At 37.2% G+C, this 16,778-nt stretch overlaps 1 protein-coding gene across 1 annotated transcript in view; it reads left to right on the top strand.

Moving 5' to 3' along the window:
* The window catches only part of aacs (acetoacetyl-CoA synthetase), a 57,795-nt gene that overhangs the window by 15,606 nt on the left and 25,411 nt on the right, over positions 1–16,778 (top strand). The window contains exons 9-10 of the mRNA XM_041788417.1: positions 1,656–1,736; positions 3,450–3,574. Coding sequence (XP_041644351.1) covers positions 1,656–1,736; positions 3,450–3,574 — 206 coding nt within the window. The remainder of the gene's footprint in view (positions 1–1,655; positions 1,737–3,449; positions 3,575–16,778) is intronic.

The raw sequence follows: 16,778 nt of genomic DNA, 5'->3' as shown, positions 1-16,778 counted from the left end.
CCACAAAGCCCATTTATTGGCTACAAAAGTGTGATCATACTACACAGTGTAAAAAAGAATTCGCCCTGTTGTTTGAGAATTAGAAACAGCCACATATTTCTTTAATTTAATTTGATTCGATTTTTTAAACCTAGAAATAACTACTTTATATTATTAATTCTCATTATGAATAGTGTAAAGTATTTTTACCTACATTTTATAACCAGAATGAAATACAGAAACAACTATAACAAAAAAATATATAGAAAATACTATAGGAAATTAAATTTGATTTCTTGAGATATTTATCATATTTTAAAGACCAATTGATTGAATTCAGTGTGTTATATAAATATGAAAGTTATTAGTGGATCTTGTTTTTGTGCACATTTGACATGGTTGTATGTATGAAAGTCGCTTTTAAACATCTCCATCATGTCTTTACCAAGATTATTTTAATTCCTTTAAACTTAACAGTACCTTCTTAAAAAAGCACAATGATTCTAACCAAATCCCAACAAAAGTTTAGTCACTTTAGGCCTGCTTTTTAGTTGAAATTGCATGCCTTTCCTTTGGTTTAGCTGTCATTTGTCACCACTAGGTGGCAGCAAACTTCCATCAGAACGTCACAGAAAGGTTATTCACTTGAAAGAGAGTGAATGAATGATATTTGTGTTCTACATACTATACCTGAATAAAGGAGAGCGTCACATAAATGATTATAAAAAAGGAAGAAAGTTAAAACACTCTAACATGTGAACACTTGAGTGAGTGTATTTAAATAATATCATTCAAATATTCCATCTCTATCTCTGACCCACCCAGATCTATTTTTTCTCTGATTTAATCTGTTCCTAGATTTATTTTACCTTCTGACTGCTTAGCTTCTCTATCTTCACTTTGTATTTTCTCAACTTTACCACCCAGTCTGCCTTTTCAGACTCTTAGTGAAAGTTTCCCCCTGGTGTTATATCTTCTCTCTTCCAGCTTTCTTTATTTTCTTCCTCTTTTGTTTTTCTCTCTGTCTCTTTCTTTTGTGCTCTCTCCTTCTCCCCATGCTGCCGATAATTGGACAGTAATGCGTTGGTGAAAACATTTTGTTTTGTGACGCTGGCAGCCCTATCTGGCTCTCCCAATTAGCCTCGACACTGTTGTGCTTTCTGCTTTGTTACGGCTCTGTTAACATGCTGTCAGTGGCAAGATGGCATGCACCAAAGGACGGGTATGGCAGCTCGGTTCTGCCAAAGATTATGTTCACGCACACACACAAACACAAAGCACCTGTTTTTATATTGGGAACATTAGCACCCAACTAAAACACAGGCAATATCGCACACCCATGCTGTTCAGACTCACCAGCAGAAATAATAACCTGTCAGACTGTGATGGGTTTGTGACTTTGGAAGAATTCACACTTAACAAAAATTGCCCTTTTTGTTGAAAGAAGTGCTTGTGTTTTCTGTTTTATGAGCTTTTTTATGCACAACTTAGAATGAAGGGGAGAAATATTTTTGAAAATACTGTCATTTTAATTATAAATGGTTAATTTATCAACAAGGGTTGCAATCAAGAAAAAAACCAGCAATGTCAAGAATGGCCACATCAGCTTAAACCTTTAAATAATTCAGTACATCCTATGTCTTTCTGTCTTCTTCTTTGTCTTTCTGTTTTTATAGGGCACACTCATCCAACACTTGAAAGAACACATTCTCCATGGCAATATGACCAGCAGTGATGTCATCATTTACTACACCACGGTAGGTGCAACCTTTTCTCAACACAAATTAACATCAACCTGGTGCCAACGTATTTTGCACCAGGGGAACTTTACACACCACCCTTGTTATCTCTTCTCTGTTCCAAGCAGGAGCTGAATACTGAGTCTGGTGTATAATCATGAGCCTGGTCACAGATGCACACATGTGCACATACACAAGCAGGGGTTTTCTAATGAGCTTCAGTGAGGGCTGGAGGTCAGAGCTGTGCATATTTTTTTAGTCGTTCCTGAAAGATTTCAGCTCTTTTTGATGATAAAAACTCAACAACATCCTTAAAAAGATGGCATTTTTTTGTGTGCTTTTTCAACCTTGATTTAAAAACCTATTTTTATAAAGAGGCTCACTCTAAAAAACATTATTATTGCAAAATTTAAATAACTGGATAATTAGTTGTTTTTGTATGCCATTTGGTAGAGCAGGGATGTACCAATTGCACTTTTTTAGACCCAGTACAAACAAGTACTTATATTTAAGCGTTCACTGACACTGAGTACAAATTTGAATGTTCAAAGGACAGGATGTTGTTTTTCATGGAGACTGTTGTTTGAGTGGTCTTTGAGTAAGGTAAACTAGTGTGCTATGGATATTTCAATTTGGTCTTTCCCATGTGTATGTTTTTTTTTCCTTTTTTTTTTTGCAGTGGTTAGTTATATTGATATAAAATGGTTTATGGTATGGTGAGTGTAGAGATGTCACCAAGTAATGCAATAATGGTGTGGAGAGGAAGGCTGAGGATCTCAGACAACCTGCTCATGATCTCAGACCAAAATTTTTGAATGGAAAGATCCAGAGTGCATGATTGCCTGATTGTGATCATTTGTACTGTGATCAAGCAGCTCTGGTGTCTGTAATCTTTCACGAGTATGAGCAGTGTCATCATCTTACGTTGTCATCTAAGATGGTCCTAAGCAATGCACATCTGGGTCAGCTGTTCCTGGCACTAAGGAACAGCTGGATAGTCATTGTGCCCTGACTGGCACTTAAACCCCCAACCTCCTGTTACAGAGTCAGCAATATAAACCACTAGACTATTGAATTACATGTATATGTACATCCCTAGGGTAGAGAAATGGGCACACATCTTCAGATAAAACAGATGGTTTATGGAATTGTTGTCCAGAGGTTTATTGTGTTTATTAACCTTTAAATTTGAAAAGGGAACACTAACTTAATACGTCAATGTTCTGTTAGTGAATGTTGGATGTTTCTCTTAAAATGCCCCCAATTTATCATTGATTGTTTTGATTTACAGGTAGATTAGTTTTTAACAATTGTTGCAAGTGCTTTCTGGGTTGACAGAAGGGATTTAAATATGACCTTCTGGGGTTGTAGAGCCCATAATGATGCCAAAAATTAAAACCACAATGCATAATATTTACACATTTCTTAAGCTTGTACCAATGACATTGATCACTGCTTGATAAATGGCCTCAATCATTTATTGATCACCTGAATAATTGACCCATTTTCTGTCAGTTAACTTAATGATTAAGTGACCGAGGGACTAGGAATGATACCAGGTCAGGAGCCCAGCATGAACAAAAAACACACAGAACAACAGATGCAGCTCTCAGTCTGGAGTTGTACATTTTCTCTCCATTTATCCTCGTTGATGAGAGAGGAGTGTTTGCACCAGATAAACTGACCGCTGTGTTTTCTATTTTTGTGTGTGTCTGTGTGTGGTGTCCACAGACCGGCTGGATGATGTGGAACTGGCTGGTGTCCGCTCTGGCAGTTGGAGCTTCAGTGGTTTTGTATGACGGTTCCCCACTAATGCCCACACCCAATGTACTGTGGAACCTGACAGACCAGCTGGGGTGAGTTAGCCACACATGTATGCACAAACACTCACTCATATGTGCTACAGACCACTGAATCTTGGTGCTGTTTCTAGTTTTCTGTAGCAAGCAGATCCCAACTCAAAATGACCATTGAAGCTCTTCTCTTTTGATGCTTTTTTATCTATTCACATCAAAATTAAGTGATAATGACCATCTATGCAACATCAGCAAACCATGTTAAGACACCTAATTAACAATACTTCAAATATCCTCATTTGCATCTGTATATTATAGACCCATGCTGCATTTCCACCTTAGATGGTGAAAATAGCATGACTTCTATAAGAGGAAGTGAGGGTTTTCCATTTATGACAGCGTTTGATTGGAATATAAAGCAGAGAAAAACGAGCGAATGCAGACAATGAAAGTTAAAAGGGGGATTCAGATATGCAGACGGAGCATGAAAAGGGGAGCATAAGCAAAGGGTAGGGTTTTCCTTGGAGATTTAGTTTTTATCGCAGAATTGATAATGTGTTTACCTAACTGGCAACTTGGGCACAAGAGCATAGCCATGAATAAAGATTTCTGCTGGTTGTTATGTGCATTGAGATGAGAGACCCTCAGCGGCTGATCATCCAATGAACATTTATTATTTACTTACTAATAAATTACATCTTATTTAAATGGAAGGGGAGAAAAGAGGTTGAATGGAGGTCTTTGTATGACAAGGACCAAAAGCTGGGTAGGTAATAGATAAGAATTTGCTCCACTTTTATGTATATTTTAAATGTATTGTGCTTTGGGTAAAATTTTTTTAAATTTTCCTCCATCTTACAAAGGCACAAGGCCAACCCTCTTTCTTAAATCCCACAGATTTAATGTCCTTTTAGAGTAAATGTCCAATCAGTTTTGCTCTTGTGCATCAGTCTCTCAGACCAAAGCAAAGCTTTTCTTTGCTCACACCATCTCTATGCTCTTGCGATGAACACTGGGCCTCCTCTCTTCCCTCATGTGGTTGCAGGAAAGGTTTTGCAGAAAAAAATAACCAACATAAATGAGCCTTGTTATTCTGAGTTTTTACTCAGATATGTTTTTTTTCCTTGGGTGTTCCTGCTGCTTTTTGAATGTATCCTTTATCAGACTCTGGAGTCAAGAGGGCATGGTCCTGTACTGACCCCATGGTCCTGGACTGACCCACATGTACAAAAGAACAACTACAAAGACATCACACACAGCAAGGAGTGAAGAGGGATTTTAATATTATATACTTAACTAAATTAAGTGCCATCCTTCCAATTACAAAGGTATCTTAAGGGTTAACTCTGTCTTTCTAGTACTAAAAAGGTGGTCTAAAAATGAATATGTGAGATTTAGGGCTGAAACGATTCCTCGAATTATTCGGGTAATTCAAACAAAAAAAAAAATTCCCCGAGGCAAATTATCTGCATCGAGGCTTCGCTTAAATCAGTCATGTATCCATATACGCCTGTACTGTAGCTTAGACATCACGCCGTGGGTTGCACGGCGAGCTATGTTTTACACAGACGGCTATTTGTGTGGCACAATGTACTTGTTTTCGCTGTTACTATAACGCAACATGCATGATACGATGCGTGAAAATCACGAAGGAAGAGAAGTTGATGCAGTGATGCTAACAGGCATGCGTCCTGCGTTTTTACGCAGCGACTGCCTGCGGCTGGCAGATATGGCACTATGCCGGCGCCCCTGAACCTACGGACATCTCCGAGTTGATCTTGCTGCATGACTCGCTGGAGTGAGACAGCGCTTAGTTTGTGTCTGCAGACTTAAGGGAATTTCATAAACTTCTGGTTTATTGGCCTGACGGTTTCACGGAGCACCGTCAGGCATCACAATTCAAGCCCTATTCTCTCTCCCTCTCTCTCTCTCTCTCTCTTCCACGAGTGCACGTCATACATTTAATTATAAATAATTTAAAATTCAGCGCATGGACGTCTTGATTGCAGAGTATTTTTCAAAAAGTGTCAGCATCCCAAATAATTTTATAAGACTTATATTGATGATAAATTGACACCAATTAAATAGAAACAGGCTACTGCCACAGACATTGACTGAGACTAAGTAGGTCAAAATTCATCATCATATAGTCAGGATTCAACAGGTCACAGAAGCCGCTTTATCCCTTAAAATGTGTTCTACATGTCAGTGGATGGTCTTAAAAGGTCATACTTTTATGGTGGATGAATTCACAAACAAAAATGTGAAAAGGTAAAAGTGAACACGCTTTGAAAAACCAGCCATATACCTGTAATCTAAAGGTTCATCTTTCAGACATCATCAGACCACTTTCTGAATGATGGAGCTTTATTGTTGCTATAATGTGAAATATTACACGCATGTATAAAGTACAGGATGTTAAAAAGATTGTGTCCTTTTACTTTAATGGCAAATTGAAAATAAAAATAAACTACAGTAGAAGAAATAAAGTGTTAGCACCCAAAATTTCCTGGGAGAGGATCCCTAAAACCCCAAATATGGCATAATCTAATGTTATTATATAACTTCCCTTCCTTGTAACGTTAAGAAATGTAAACTGTCATCAGAACTTCATTGCACTTTGTAAAATATATTTTCTTTAAAGAATAATACCAATTTTTAATATAGAAGTAGTTAATTTAAGGGACCCAGCTTCTTGTCTCATTTCCTAGTACTACTTCTCTTAAAAAAAGCCAAAGTGACTGATTAAAAAATGCAATATTTCTTATTAGAGTACTCAATTAATCGTCAGAAGAATCGATAGAGTACTCGACTACGAAAAGAATCTATTACTGCAGCCCTAGTGAGGATGCAGTATGCATTGATGAAGCAGGGATCAGCGAGAAGGACGTCATATTTAAATGGACTACCTTGTTGAGAGATTGAGCTGTGACTGGCTGTAAAATGTAAATCAGCTGAGCGTCAGCTGATTGCAGCAGGTTGTATGACCTCCATGTCCTGCATGAACTAACTCTAACCTCCATTTATCATGAAATTTATTTAAAATGCTTTATTAAAGTTGTCATCTTAGAACTAGGCTTTCTGCCGATCTGATCAGCTACATCGGATTGGCCGATATTTTGCATTTTATGCTATTCGTGTGATCAGCTGTAATGTCTTAATTCGCCGATCCGATCAATGACGTCACTGTCGTGTTGAAAACTTTTGCAGATGATCCCGTTCGTTGTTTTATCAGTCTCATTTACTCCGAAGAAGTTCCACAATACCGACATGTTTGTTTGAATCCAACAGCTTTTTTTTTTTTTCCTTGAGCCCTGTCACTATGTCACGTGACGACAATAAAGTTTTTGAATCTTGAATCATTTAGCTGTCGGATTCAAACAAACATGTCGGTGGTGTGGGACTTCTTCAAAGTGTCTGAGACAGATAAAACTTAAGCTATTTGCAGTCTACAGTAACTGGTGGGGGAGAATCTGCAAAATGTTTCAACACGACAAATTTAATCAGGCACCTGGATAAGGAACACAAGGAGGAGCATGCTGAGTTCAAGAAACGGAGCGTGGAAAAAGAAAAACAAACACCGAAATGGATGCTAAAGCAAACTAGTTTAGACAGTAAGGGACATTACTGCCCTTTATTTGCAGTGGTATGACTGTTAATTTCATGGAGTTGTGTATGAATGTTCTGAGGCAGCATTACTTATACTACCCTTAATTTGCACTAGTGTGGCTTTTAATTTCATGGAGTTATTATTACCTCTGCCACGGAGGTTATGTGATCGGCAGGGTTTGTTAGTTTGTTAGTTAGTTTGTTAGCAATATAACTCAAAAAGTTATGGACGGATTTTGATGAAATTTTCAGGAAATGTCAGAAATGGCATTAGGAAGAACTGATTAGATTTTGGGAGTGATCTGGATCACCGTCTGGATCCAGGAATTTTTTGAAGGATTCTGTACTATTGGGAGATAGGGCTAATGGCAGAGATCTGTGCTCTCCAAGTGCTTTTCTAGTATATATGAGTGTTTTGAGGGGCAACATTACTGTCTTTTATTTGCACTAGTGTGACTGTTAATTTCATGGAGTTATATGAATGTTTGAGGCAGCATACCCTTGCATCTCTGTCAGTTTGGGGCATGGCAAGGATTGTTAAACACTAGCAAAAATGCTTGAGAATACTTTTGTTGATACTCAGTAAACAGTACATGAGTATATACAGTAAATAAACAAGTTATTTAAATAGACATATTGCTCCCCCATGTGATCGGATCGGTGATCAGTTTATTTAAGTTCACTAATCGGTGATCGGCCCCAAAAATCCTGATCGTGTAAAGCCTACTTAGAACAGAGACTAAGTACTTAAGCCTTTCTAATTACTGTAGAAATTAAATATAAGATTAAGCACTCTTAGTGCTTTCAGTAATATTTTTTCATATTAATTTTTATGAGCTTTCTACTGCTCTATAAACTATCAGAGCTACATCTGAAGTATACTGCCTTAAACTGTCCAACACACTTAATATGAGAAAGTAGTCACTTTTGAGGAAAAAAGAAACAGTGGCTGTTTTCTTTAGATCTATTGTACACCTAGTGATTTTGTAAACTTTGTTTTGCACATTCACAATCTGTTTTTTTCTGTCAGTCCTTCCTACTTTCATTGCTGCAGCTGTGTTTTTATTTTGGGTGATGTAGTTAATTTCATATTTTTGAAAACCATATTGTGCTCTGAGAATGTAAAATATGATGATTTCCAGATCTCCAGAAATTTTTCACCATATAAAATGGAATAATGTGGAAATAGAAATAAGATGGTAATTCATTTTATGAATTAAAAAAAAAAAATTCAATTTTCCTTTTCAGAGCACATGTTGAGGCGTAATGGCGCAGGGGTTTAATCCCCAATTAGAGTAGTTTTAGAGCAATGTTTCCTTTTCATCCAAATGTTTTCACAAATTGTAGGTTTACTTATTTTATAGCATAGAGGATAGTAACAGCAGTATAACTAAATAGATGTCATGTTACCTTCTCCCATTCCCACCACCACTATCACCATAACAAAGAGCACATGTTAAATCCAGTATTGATCCTCCATTGTCCTCTAAAGACGGCGAGAGAAAAGAGGAAGTGGTCAAGGATAATGGTGTGTGAGTGTAGGTGTGCAGGCAGACAATTAATTTTCCAAGTTTAATTGGGAAGATGGCGAGCTTATATATTTTCCATTGTTTGCTTCTTTTTTTATGAAGCCCACTAGGTCTCATTCTGGTCAGCCTCTCGGGTCATTGATGTCATAAATCACACTGATGACTTTAGGCTATGATTCAAAAGTTAACGCTAAATATTCAGTGGATGCACATATTTCCTAAGAATGAGATGATTAAGGAGTCTTCTCATCATGTTCAAACAAAACAGAGGGGTTTAAAGGTTTAGCATGGATGACAGAGGATGCTCTAAATACACAGTTTTTCTTTCGCCACCAAAAACTGATCCAAACTGACCACACAACAGTTTGGATCAGTGTTTTGTGTTCTTTTAGCTCATTTAGAAAAGGGAAGCCATTGCAGAAGTAAATCAGACTATCATGCTTCTGTAGTGGTCAGCAGGAGACGACTTTTCTGCTAACAACAGCAGGTTGTATAGAGGCCACCTGCAAAAAAACCTCGTTCAGTGCATGGCAATTATAGTTGACTAAAACTAACTAAATAACTAAAACTAGAATGTAACAATCATTACAGTTAACTAAAACTAAATTTTAAAAAATCAATACCAAAATAAAAACAGGTGTTTAACCAGACAGAAAGTCAGTGTTTAGTTTAAGACAGTATTACAATCCAAAATAAAACAAAAAAGAAAATTTACATGCAAAATAATAGAATTGATAAATAAAACCAGAATTAATCCTGATTAACTACAGAAATTTTGTGATTAATTGCATTTAAAGATATGGTATGTTACTTGGCCTGCTCTCATTTAGCAGAACAAACTTGGTCAAAATGGAACATAGTATTTCTAAATAGACCTATGTTAAAATAAGTGTTAACCCCCTGAATATATAAAAAAAGTTTTTTTTTTTTCTGTAGTAAACTTAGAATAAGCCTTTGTTCACACATAGGGGAGGTCCCCTCCATGGACTCTACAGTACCACAGAAGGGACTAAACAACCGATACGCTTTTTAAAAATTCCACTCATTACCACAGTTACAACCAGAAATGAGCGTTGCAAACCAGAATCAGACTGTTATATCATGCTTATATCCCCAATTTCATCAAATTTAAACTGAATGAGATAAGATGCACCCTGGAGGCACTAACATTATAGTCAGCCTATCATTTGCTCTTAATTTGATCCCCTCTAGCTCTGCATTCTCATCATAATACTCCCATTCAAATTCAACAACAAAAAACAAACACAAGACAGCAAAATGATAAACACAACCCACAAAACACTGGGTAACACTGATGGTTACTCTTATTTTCTTAAACCCTAATCCAGCATATCCTTGATCAACCTTTAACTACTACAGCTAACAGATGGAGACTGTGACATAAGAAGCATCTTCCCGATGTCAGTATGTGTCACTGAGCACACTCAGTCAACCTGTGGTTAAATTATGAAATAAATCCTCTTTGGTAAGCAGAAGTAGAGGGATTTTAAGCAGTGATACTACAGACACAGCTTTAGAGCCGCAGAGATGTCATATTAGCTTCAGCGAGGAAGAAAAGTATGGAAAGAAAGATTCGACACCAATCAGGATAAGTGAAATATAAAAAGCTGAAAGTGCCAAGAAAAATGCCTCTACTGCATCAACTGTGAACAAGATCTGTGAGTACAGTCCCAATGCTAATGTGCTCTTTCCACAGTTATACTTGTCAGATGAATTATCACATATAAGCAGTAGCAGAAAACTATACATTTATGGTCGAGCATTTATTGTTTTTGGTCTGTCACTATTGTGTAAGGCTGTACAAGATCAGAATATGGTGATCAAAAATTAGTATTATAAAGTGATTTTAATGAAAGGTTGCTACTTTGACAGAAAGACAGATTGAACCTTTAAAATATCGAGGACATTTTTGAACCAATTAAGTGCTGATGTTGCTACCTCAGACACATTTTCCAGATCCCAGCACTATGTGGAAAAATCCTCAGGGAGAGGTTGACATGAAGTTTTTTAACACCCTCATCTTCTGAATAGAGGTTGGACATTTTAATTGGGGCTAAATCTGTCAGCGCTTCTGAGGGTGTTAAAGTAATGCTGACGCTTCCCACACTGCCTTGAATTCGGATGGTTAGTTATAGATCTGAACTGTTGAATCCCACGGCCACATGACTCTTAAGAACTGATAGTTACAATTTTAAATTTTTATTTTTTTACTAATGACATTTTCAAGGAGTGAAAAAGAATGAGAATCTTTCAGTACATATGATTTATAGTAAGTATGTTTCTGTAGGAAAGGAAAAGGTCACAAATAAAGGATACAATTAACCCCTAATTGTGTGTTTTATAATCAAAAATGCTGCACAATCTTGTATAAAAATGGTTGACTGCTCCCAGAACTGATGTCAGAATGGGATTTTGATGATGCTCTAATAGATATCTTGCGTTTTATGTACTAACAAAAAAATACATATTTTTATACACAGTACAAACTCAGTGATTCACATCAATAGAAACCATTTTTTGATGTTTCATCAGACACTCTTTGGTCTTGACAACCAAAAAAATGGATCAGCCCAGTGATGAAGTGCCACACTGACATTTTGAAGTTTTATATCACAAAGCAAGAAGAATCAAATGTTTGATTAAAAAAAGAGCTGGCATTTTTCATTTTCATTTTTTAAGCCTAGAGGAGAAAAGAGTTCTCAGTGTAGGAAAGAAACAATCAGTCTCATGCTTGTTTGTCCTTATAAAAAACTATGATGCAACAACACATGAGATGTTGATAAGCCGCTCTCACAATGAGCCTTGGAGTTTTAGAACTCTGAAAGTAAACCATAAACAGCTCTACTGGAATATCTAATTTCAGAAAGGTCTCCTTCATAGAAAAAAATCTTTTTGTTAATTTTTTTCAGTAGTATCCTCAACATCTAGGGACTTTTATCTAGGTCCATGCTTGGATCACTGTTTTTTCCTTTTTAATTATTTATTTTTTATTTTTACTCCATGATGGATACTATTAAAATGTAGTGAAGCTCAATATTTTCCACAAATATACTTGAGTAAAACAAATAAGCTGATTTTAAAAACTGTAAAAAAAACAAGAGAAAAGCTGCTCCATGACACTAATGTGAGTAAATTTGATTATTTATTTATATTTCAACCTTGCCTATACCAGATCCTGAATCATCGTTATCTCAGTTACATGACTATCCATGTATGGTTGTGAATATTCAAACTCTGGCTCAGTTTTGAAACAAAACTTTAAATGCTCTATACTTTTCTTGCCTTTTTAATGTTTGAGAGGAAGAAAGAGATTTACTGAGACCATGCAGGACCTTAGTGTTTCCATGTGAAGCAAACTAATAACCTTGGAAAGAAGATGGATACGCCCGTTTCCTTGTTTTTCACTGGCGAATCCATCTTGCAAAGCTCCCATCTGAACTGTTTGGGCCTTGTTTAGAAAGTGTGAGAACCAGTCAGCAACGAGGGGCAGTACTTTGAGGCGCAGCAGAATCCAGACGTAAACAAGCAGCAGCAAGAGCTAGTGCAGTTATGGAGGAAGACATTAGCGTGGATGCTGCTAAAGCGCCAGTTTTATCAGAACTTGAGGACATTTCTTCATTAAAAGAAGAACAAAGAACAGCAGTGAGTTGTTTTCTTTTCAAAAACGACAAAAGTCCAGTACCTACATGTCTGTAGTCACTGTGTTTCGTGTTATTCCTCAGTACCTGCGCACGCGCAGCTTGATAGCTGCTACATCATGTGTTTTGTTGCTCTGATTGGCCCGTAGAGATGTGACAGACAGAACTTTTACCCAATCATAATCCGAGATTTTTTCAAATCCTCTCCCTGTTCTCAAACATTTCCTATTGAAGCTTTCCCAGATGGATGTGTGAAGCAAATCCATCTGGCGTGTCAGGTTAGCAAGCTAAAGGTTACCACATTTATTCCTGTGACAGGTTTTATGTTTTTGGCAGGACTACTCTGTATTCCCTGTGGATCTCCTTGTCGCTGCCATCTTATGTCTATTATATGTTGAGCACATTTGTCAGAAATCCCTCCTGTACTCCTGTACCAACTATGACAATGTGCTATTTTGCAAATGCTTGTAAAAAACAATCCTCTTTACAGGGAAATATTATACTAATAGTTTAGAAAATACGTCATTTTAGTTTCTGTTTGAGACATTTGGGTATAAAAATCTTCTTTCTTTCAAACTGTGTCTTCGTGTTGACAGTGGGGATTTATGTCTTCCTCCGGTTCTGAACAAAGATTGTTGCTGACAAACAAAACAACACCCATAGTTATTTAATGCTCCAAATGCAGCATACTAAGTGGAATAAGTCAAAGACTGTTTGTGAAACCGCATACTTTGTTGTTGTTAGCGGTCTAGAATGACCATTGTGATAATGGGATCGCAGTGGCATTCCACTATGCATTTCTGGTCAGGGGAGATCACTAGCCAATGAATGGCGTAAACATAAAAGTAACTGGACAGAACATGCTTTAAATGTTGATAGATACAATCCAACATCTGTGCAAGTGTATTAAAAAGGAACGTATGTTTTTTTTGGTTGAAGTCTATTCACAGAATAACAGTCACGCTAGCTTGTTGCTAGCTTAGCTACGAAGCACAAACTGCCAGTACATAAATGATAAAGTCATGTGATGCAGAGATGATGGGCTTTTAAGTATGGATTAACTGCCTACTAACCGTTAATGTAGTATGCAGTATGGCGTCTGTTTGTTTGAATATGTGGTAGTGTACAGTATGGGGTATGTGGTTTTAGCACAGCGACACAGAAAGAGCGAAGCACTGATGGAATATCATTTGAATATGACTTTCTTTTCAGTTATCCATCAGAAATGATAATTGGAGTCAAGGGAAAATGGCTTAGTATCACAGTCCAGTACATGGAAAAATATACTGTACACTGGTCTTGGTAGGCAGTAAACATATTTTTGGGAACATCAGCACATAAAGTTGACATAATGGGGAGTTTGAATGTTATACCTCTTGTATACTAGGCAGTAACATCAAGTTTCCCCTGTAAATGCAGAATCTATTGGTTTCATAAATGATGTTGTAAGGTTGCAAAGGAGTACACAATGGCTCCATTAGATAGTGGTTTAAAATGTTCTCTGTAGCCCCTGACACCTGAGAGGACAGTAGTGCTTCATTTTTATATTACGAGGATAGAGAACATTTGCATGAGTAGTTTAGAAAACACACCAACAAGTGGGACTTGAATTGCTCCATCAGGAAGAGCACAGAGACACATTAATGTAATAACTGCTCTGAGGTGCTCTTATGTCTGATTTTCTTCGAGTGTCTCTTATTGACTTATTACCTTCCAGTAACAGGTCTCATTTGGAACAGACACAAAGGTGCATAAACACATGCAGGCGCACGCTCACAGACAAGAGACTCACAGCTTCTCCTCCACCCTCCATACAGAACATCCTATTAGCAGCCACACCTGGCCACCTGCGTCTAATCCGAACACAGCGACCCATTCTTTGGACACCAGCAAAGATCAAATCCAGATGCATATGGGGGGTCAGAGTTATGCAGTTACATGGAGAGAGAGAGAGTCTGTGAGTAGATGGAAAATAGGAATTTTGTATTTGAGTCAATTTTTGTGTCATGTGCTGTATCTGATGGATGTTGGTGAATTTGGTAAACAGATACAAAATCCACCCAGCTATCCAGAATACTATACACATACTGTTATTTTAAATTATACAGTCTTATACCTGTCTTATTTTTATTAATTTTGTTTAATTGTGTTCAATGGCTGATATCTGCATCATACATGGACATATCACGGTGTTAAAAGTCAGGTTTTAGAGCGAAGATGAGAGACAGGGAGAGAATTGGAGCTGTAGCTGCTTCTCTTAACAGTCAGTTGTATATTTTAATGACTTGGACAAATGCATTAAAGGATTCTGTTCCAAGAATAATAACAGACAAACTTTTCAGAGTCAGCGGGCAAACAGAATTACTGCAACATCGGATCATTTTCCTATTGAACATGTGGCAGTTTCATTTTAAAAAACAACCTTGTTTTTTTTTTTTGCTGCCTGTCTCTTGTGTATTGTGTTCTCCCTTTACAAAACACCATCTATGGGGTGTTTCCCAGAACACATAACAGGCCTACATTGAGGAAAAGTTAAATAAAAATACATTTCAAAATAATTCACATAAGGAATACAGATAAATTAAGCTAAATAAAGCAGTGTTGCATTATTTGGTAATTTGATATTCTCCCCAAAGAAAAAAATGACCATACAGTGACTTAACTGCATGGTGGTAGATTTTTTTAACAATGAAATTTAATGTGTTTTATTGGCATAAACATGAAGCGTGTTTACCGTTCCTGAATAAATGGACATTTTAAATGTACAGTAAATGAAAACAGGCTACTAAGAATGACGTTTTGTGATTAAGTTGTTGAAATGAGACACCCAAAGGATTTTTATGACGATGAAGCATTTTGATAAAAGGATGGGTGTCCATCTGCAGATTTCATATTTTACCTCTCTAAACATTTATTATCAGCTTTGTTCTGAATTGAATATGATGACTTTTCAGTCAGTGCACACAGACAACAGTGAAATTGAGCAGCATTATCTGATATTATTGCTTGGAAGCTCTGCCCTTTCACCCCATCCCACTGTCCTCTACCTGCACGTCTCACCAGCTTCTAATTATCTCTAATCGATTTTAACCTTGAAGAGAAAATCCCATCTTCCACTGCAGACCAATTCCTTTTTATTGACCAATCAAACATCAGACCGTTGTTTTGATTTTATTTTGATGTGCTTTGATTGACATCCATGGTTACCATAGTGACAGAAGGCAATTTGATTGATTTGATGTCAGCAAAAATAACTTGAAAAGACAGAACGAGACAGACTGAGACACAAACACACCCATGCACAGAGGCAGACTTTAAAAGGCCCTTTGTTTTTAAAGGAAAACTGCAGGGGAACACTGAAGTGACGTTTTGTCACTTCTTGCCTTCCACATGTTGTCCAACTGTTGTCAGCTGTCAGGGGGACTTCTATTCACCGAGAAGAAAGCCACCCTCCAAAGTCATTTCATTTCAGGGTTGTTGTCTGCAAGCATCCTGTCAATACATTCTCCTCTGAACTGTTACCTTGTTGAACACTCACAAAGAAGACATTTTGTCCTCTTATGCTAGACTGACCATCTTTGCTTTTCTTTTTTTATTTGTTCAGCTGAAAGTCAATTCCCAATCAGTTTCTTTTCTCTTGTTTTTTCTTATCTATCCATGTAAGGTTGGCTGAGCACACACTTGCGCTCTGTTTCAGAGTCACCTTACTTCACATTTACACTGCAACACACTCGCCTCTCTTGGGAGCTTCTTAGCACAACCGAGCTACTGAGTAGCTTCACTGGAGCAGATGGGATTAAGGGCAGAGGCTGTTCAGTAGCTGTTGCTCTTTTTGTATTTTTACATGAAGCATGCCGACATTGAAATTGTGCCTTGTCATGCATAGATACAGGGCAACAAATGGAGCATTTTCAGTTGAGTCTGAGCACTGCAGGCATACTTGCATTGACTCCATCATCTGTGCTCCATCATGATTCATTAGATGCATCTTCACCAGCTCAATAGCTGCATAAAGTCATTTTTGTAAACGTGTGTAAGCCTTTCAAGTGGTACAGTTTGGTTCAATACAGTTTTGCATGGTTTAGTACAGTAAACCCAGATCTTGCCTGAGTTTCTAGAGTAAACATCAATTCAGCCTCATTCTTGTTTCTAAAACAAAGTCAGGTCCCATCATTTGAACAAAAGAGCAGACTCTTAGACCTAGTGATGTTCATAGGTGAATAATTTCCCATATAAAAAAAAGCAATTTCTATTTGCATTTAGTTAACTATTCCAAAGGTAAGAAACCTCTCAGTAAACAGTCAAAGTTGAGCACTAGTTATCTGAGAGCAGCAGTTGGTAACAGATTCTGTAAGAGTTGGTTTACAGAATGTAGGTAACATAAGCAGTATGAGCACCGCTGGTCTTCGATCTTCTTTATCCTTGTTGCTCATTACTTCTGGAATATTGAAAACTTGAAAGCCTACA

Source organism: Cheilinus undulatus, linkage group 5, assembly GCF_018320785.1.
Source record: "Cheilinus undulatus linkage group 5, ASM1832078v1, whole genome shotgun sequence".
NCBI classification, from domain to species: domain Eukaryota; kingdom Metazoa; phylum Chordata; class Actinopteri; order Labriformes; family Labridae; genus Cheilinus; species Cheilinus undulatus.
This window is presented reverse-complemented; position numbering and strand designations above follow the sequence as displayed.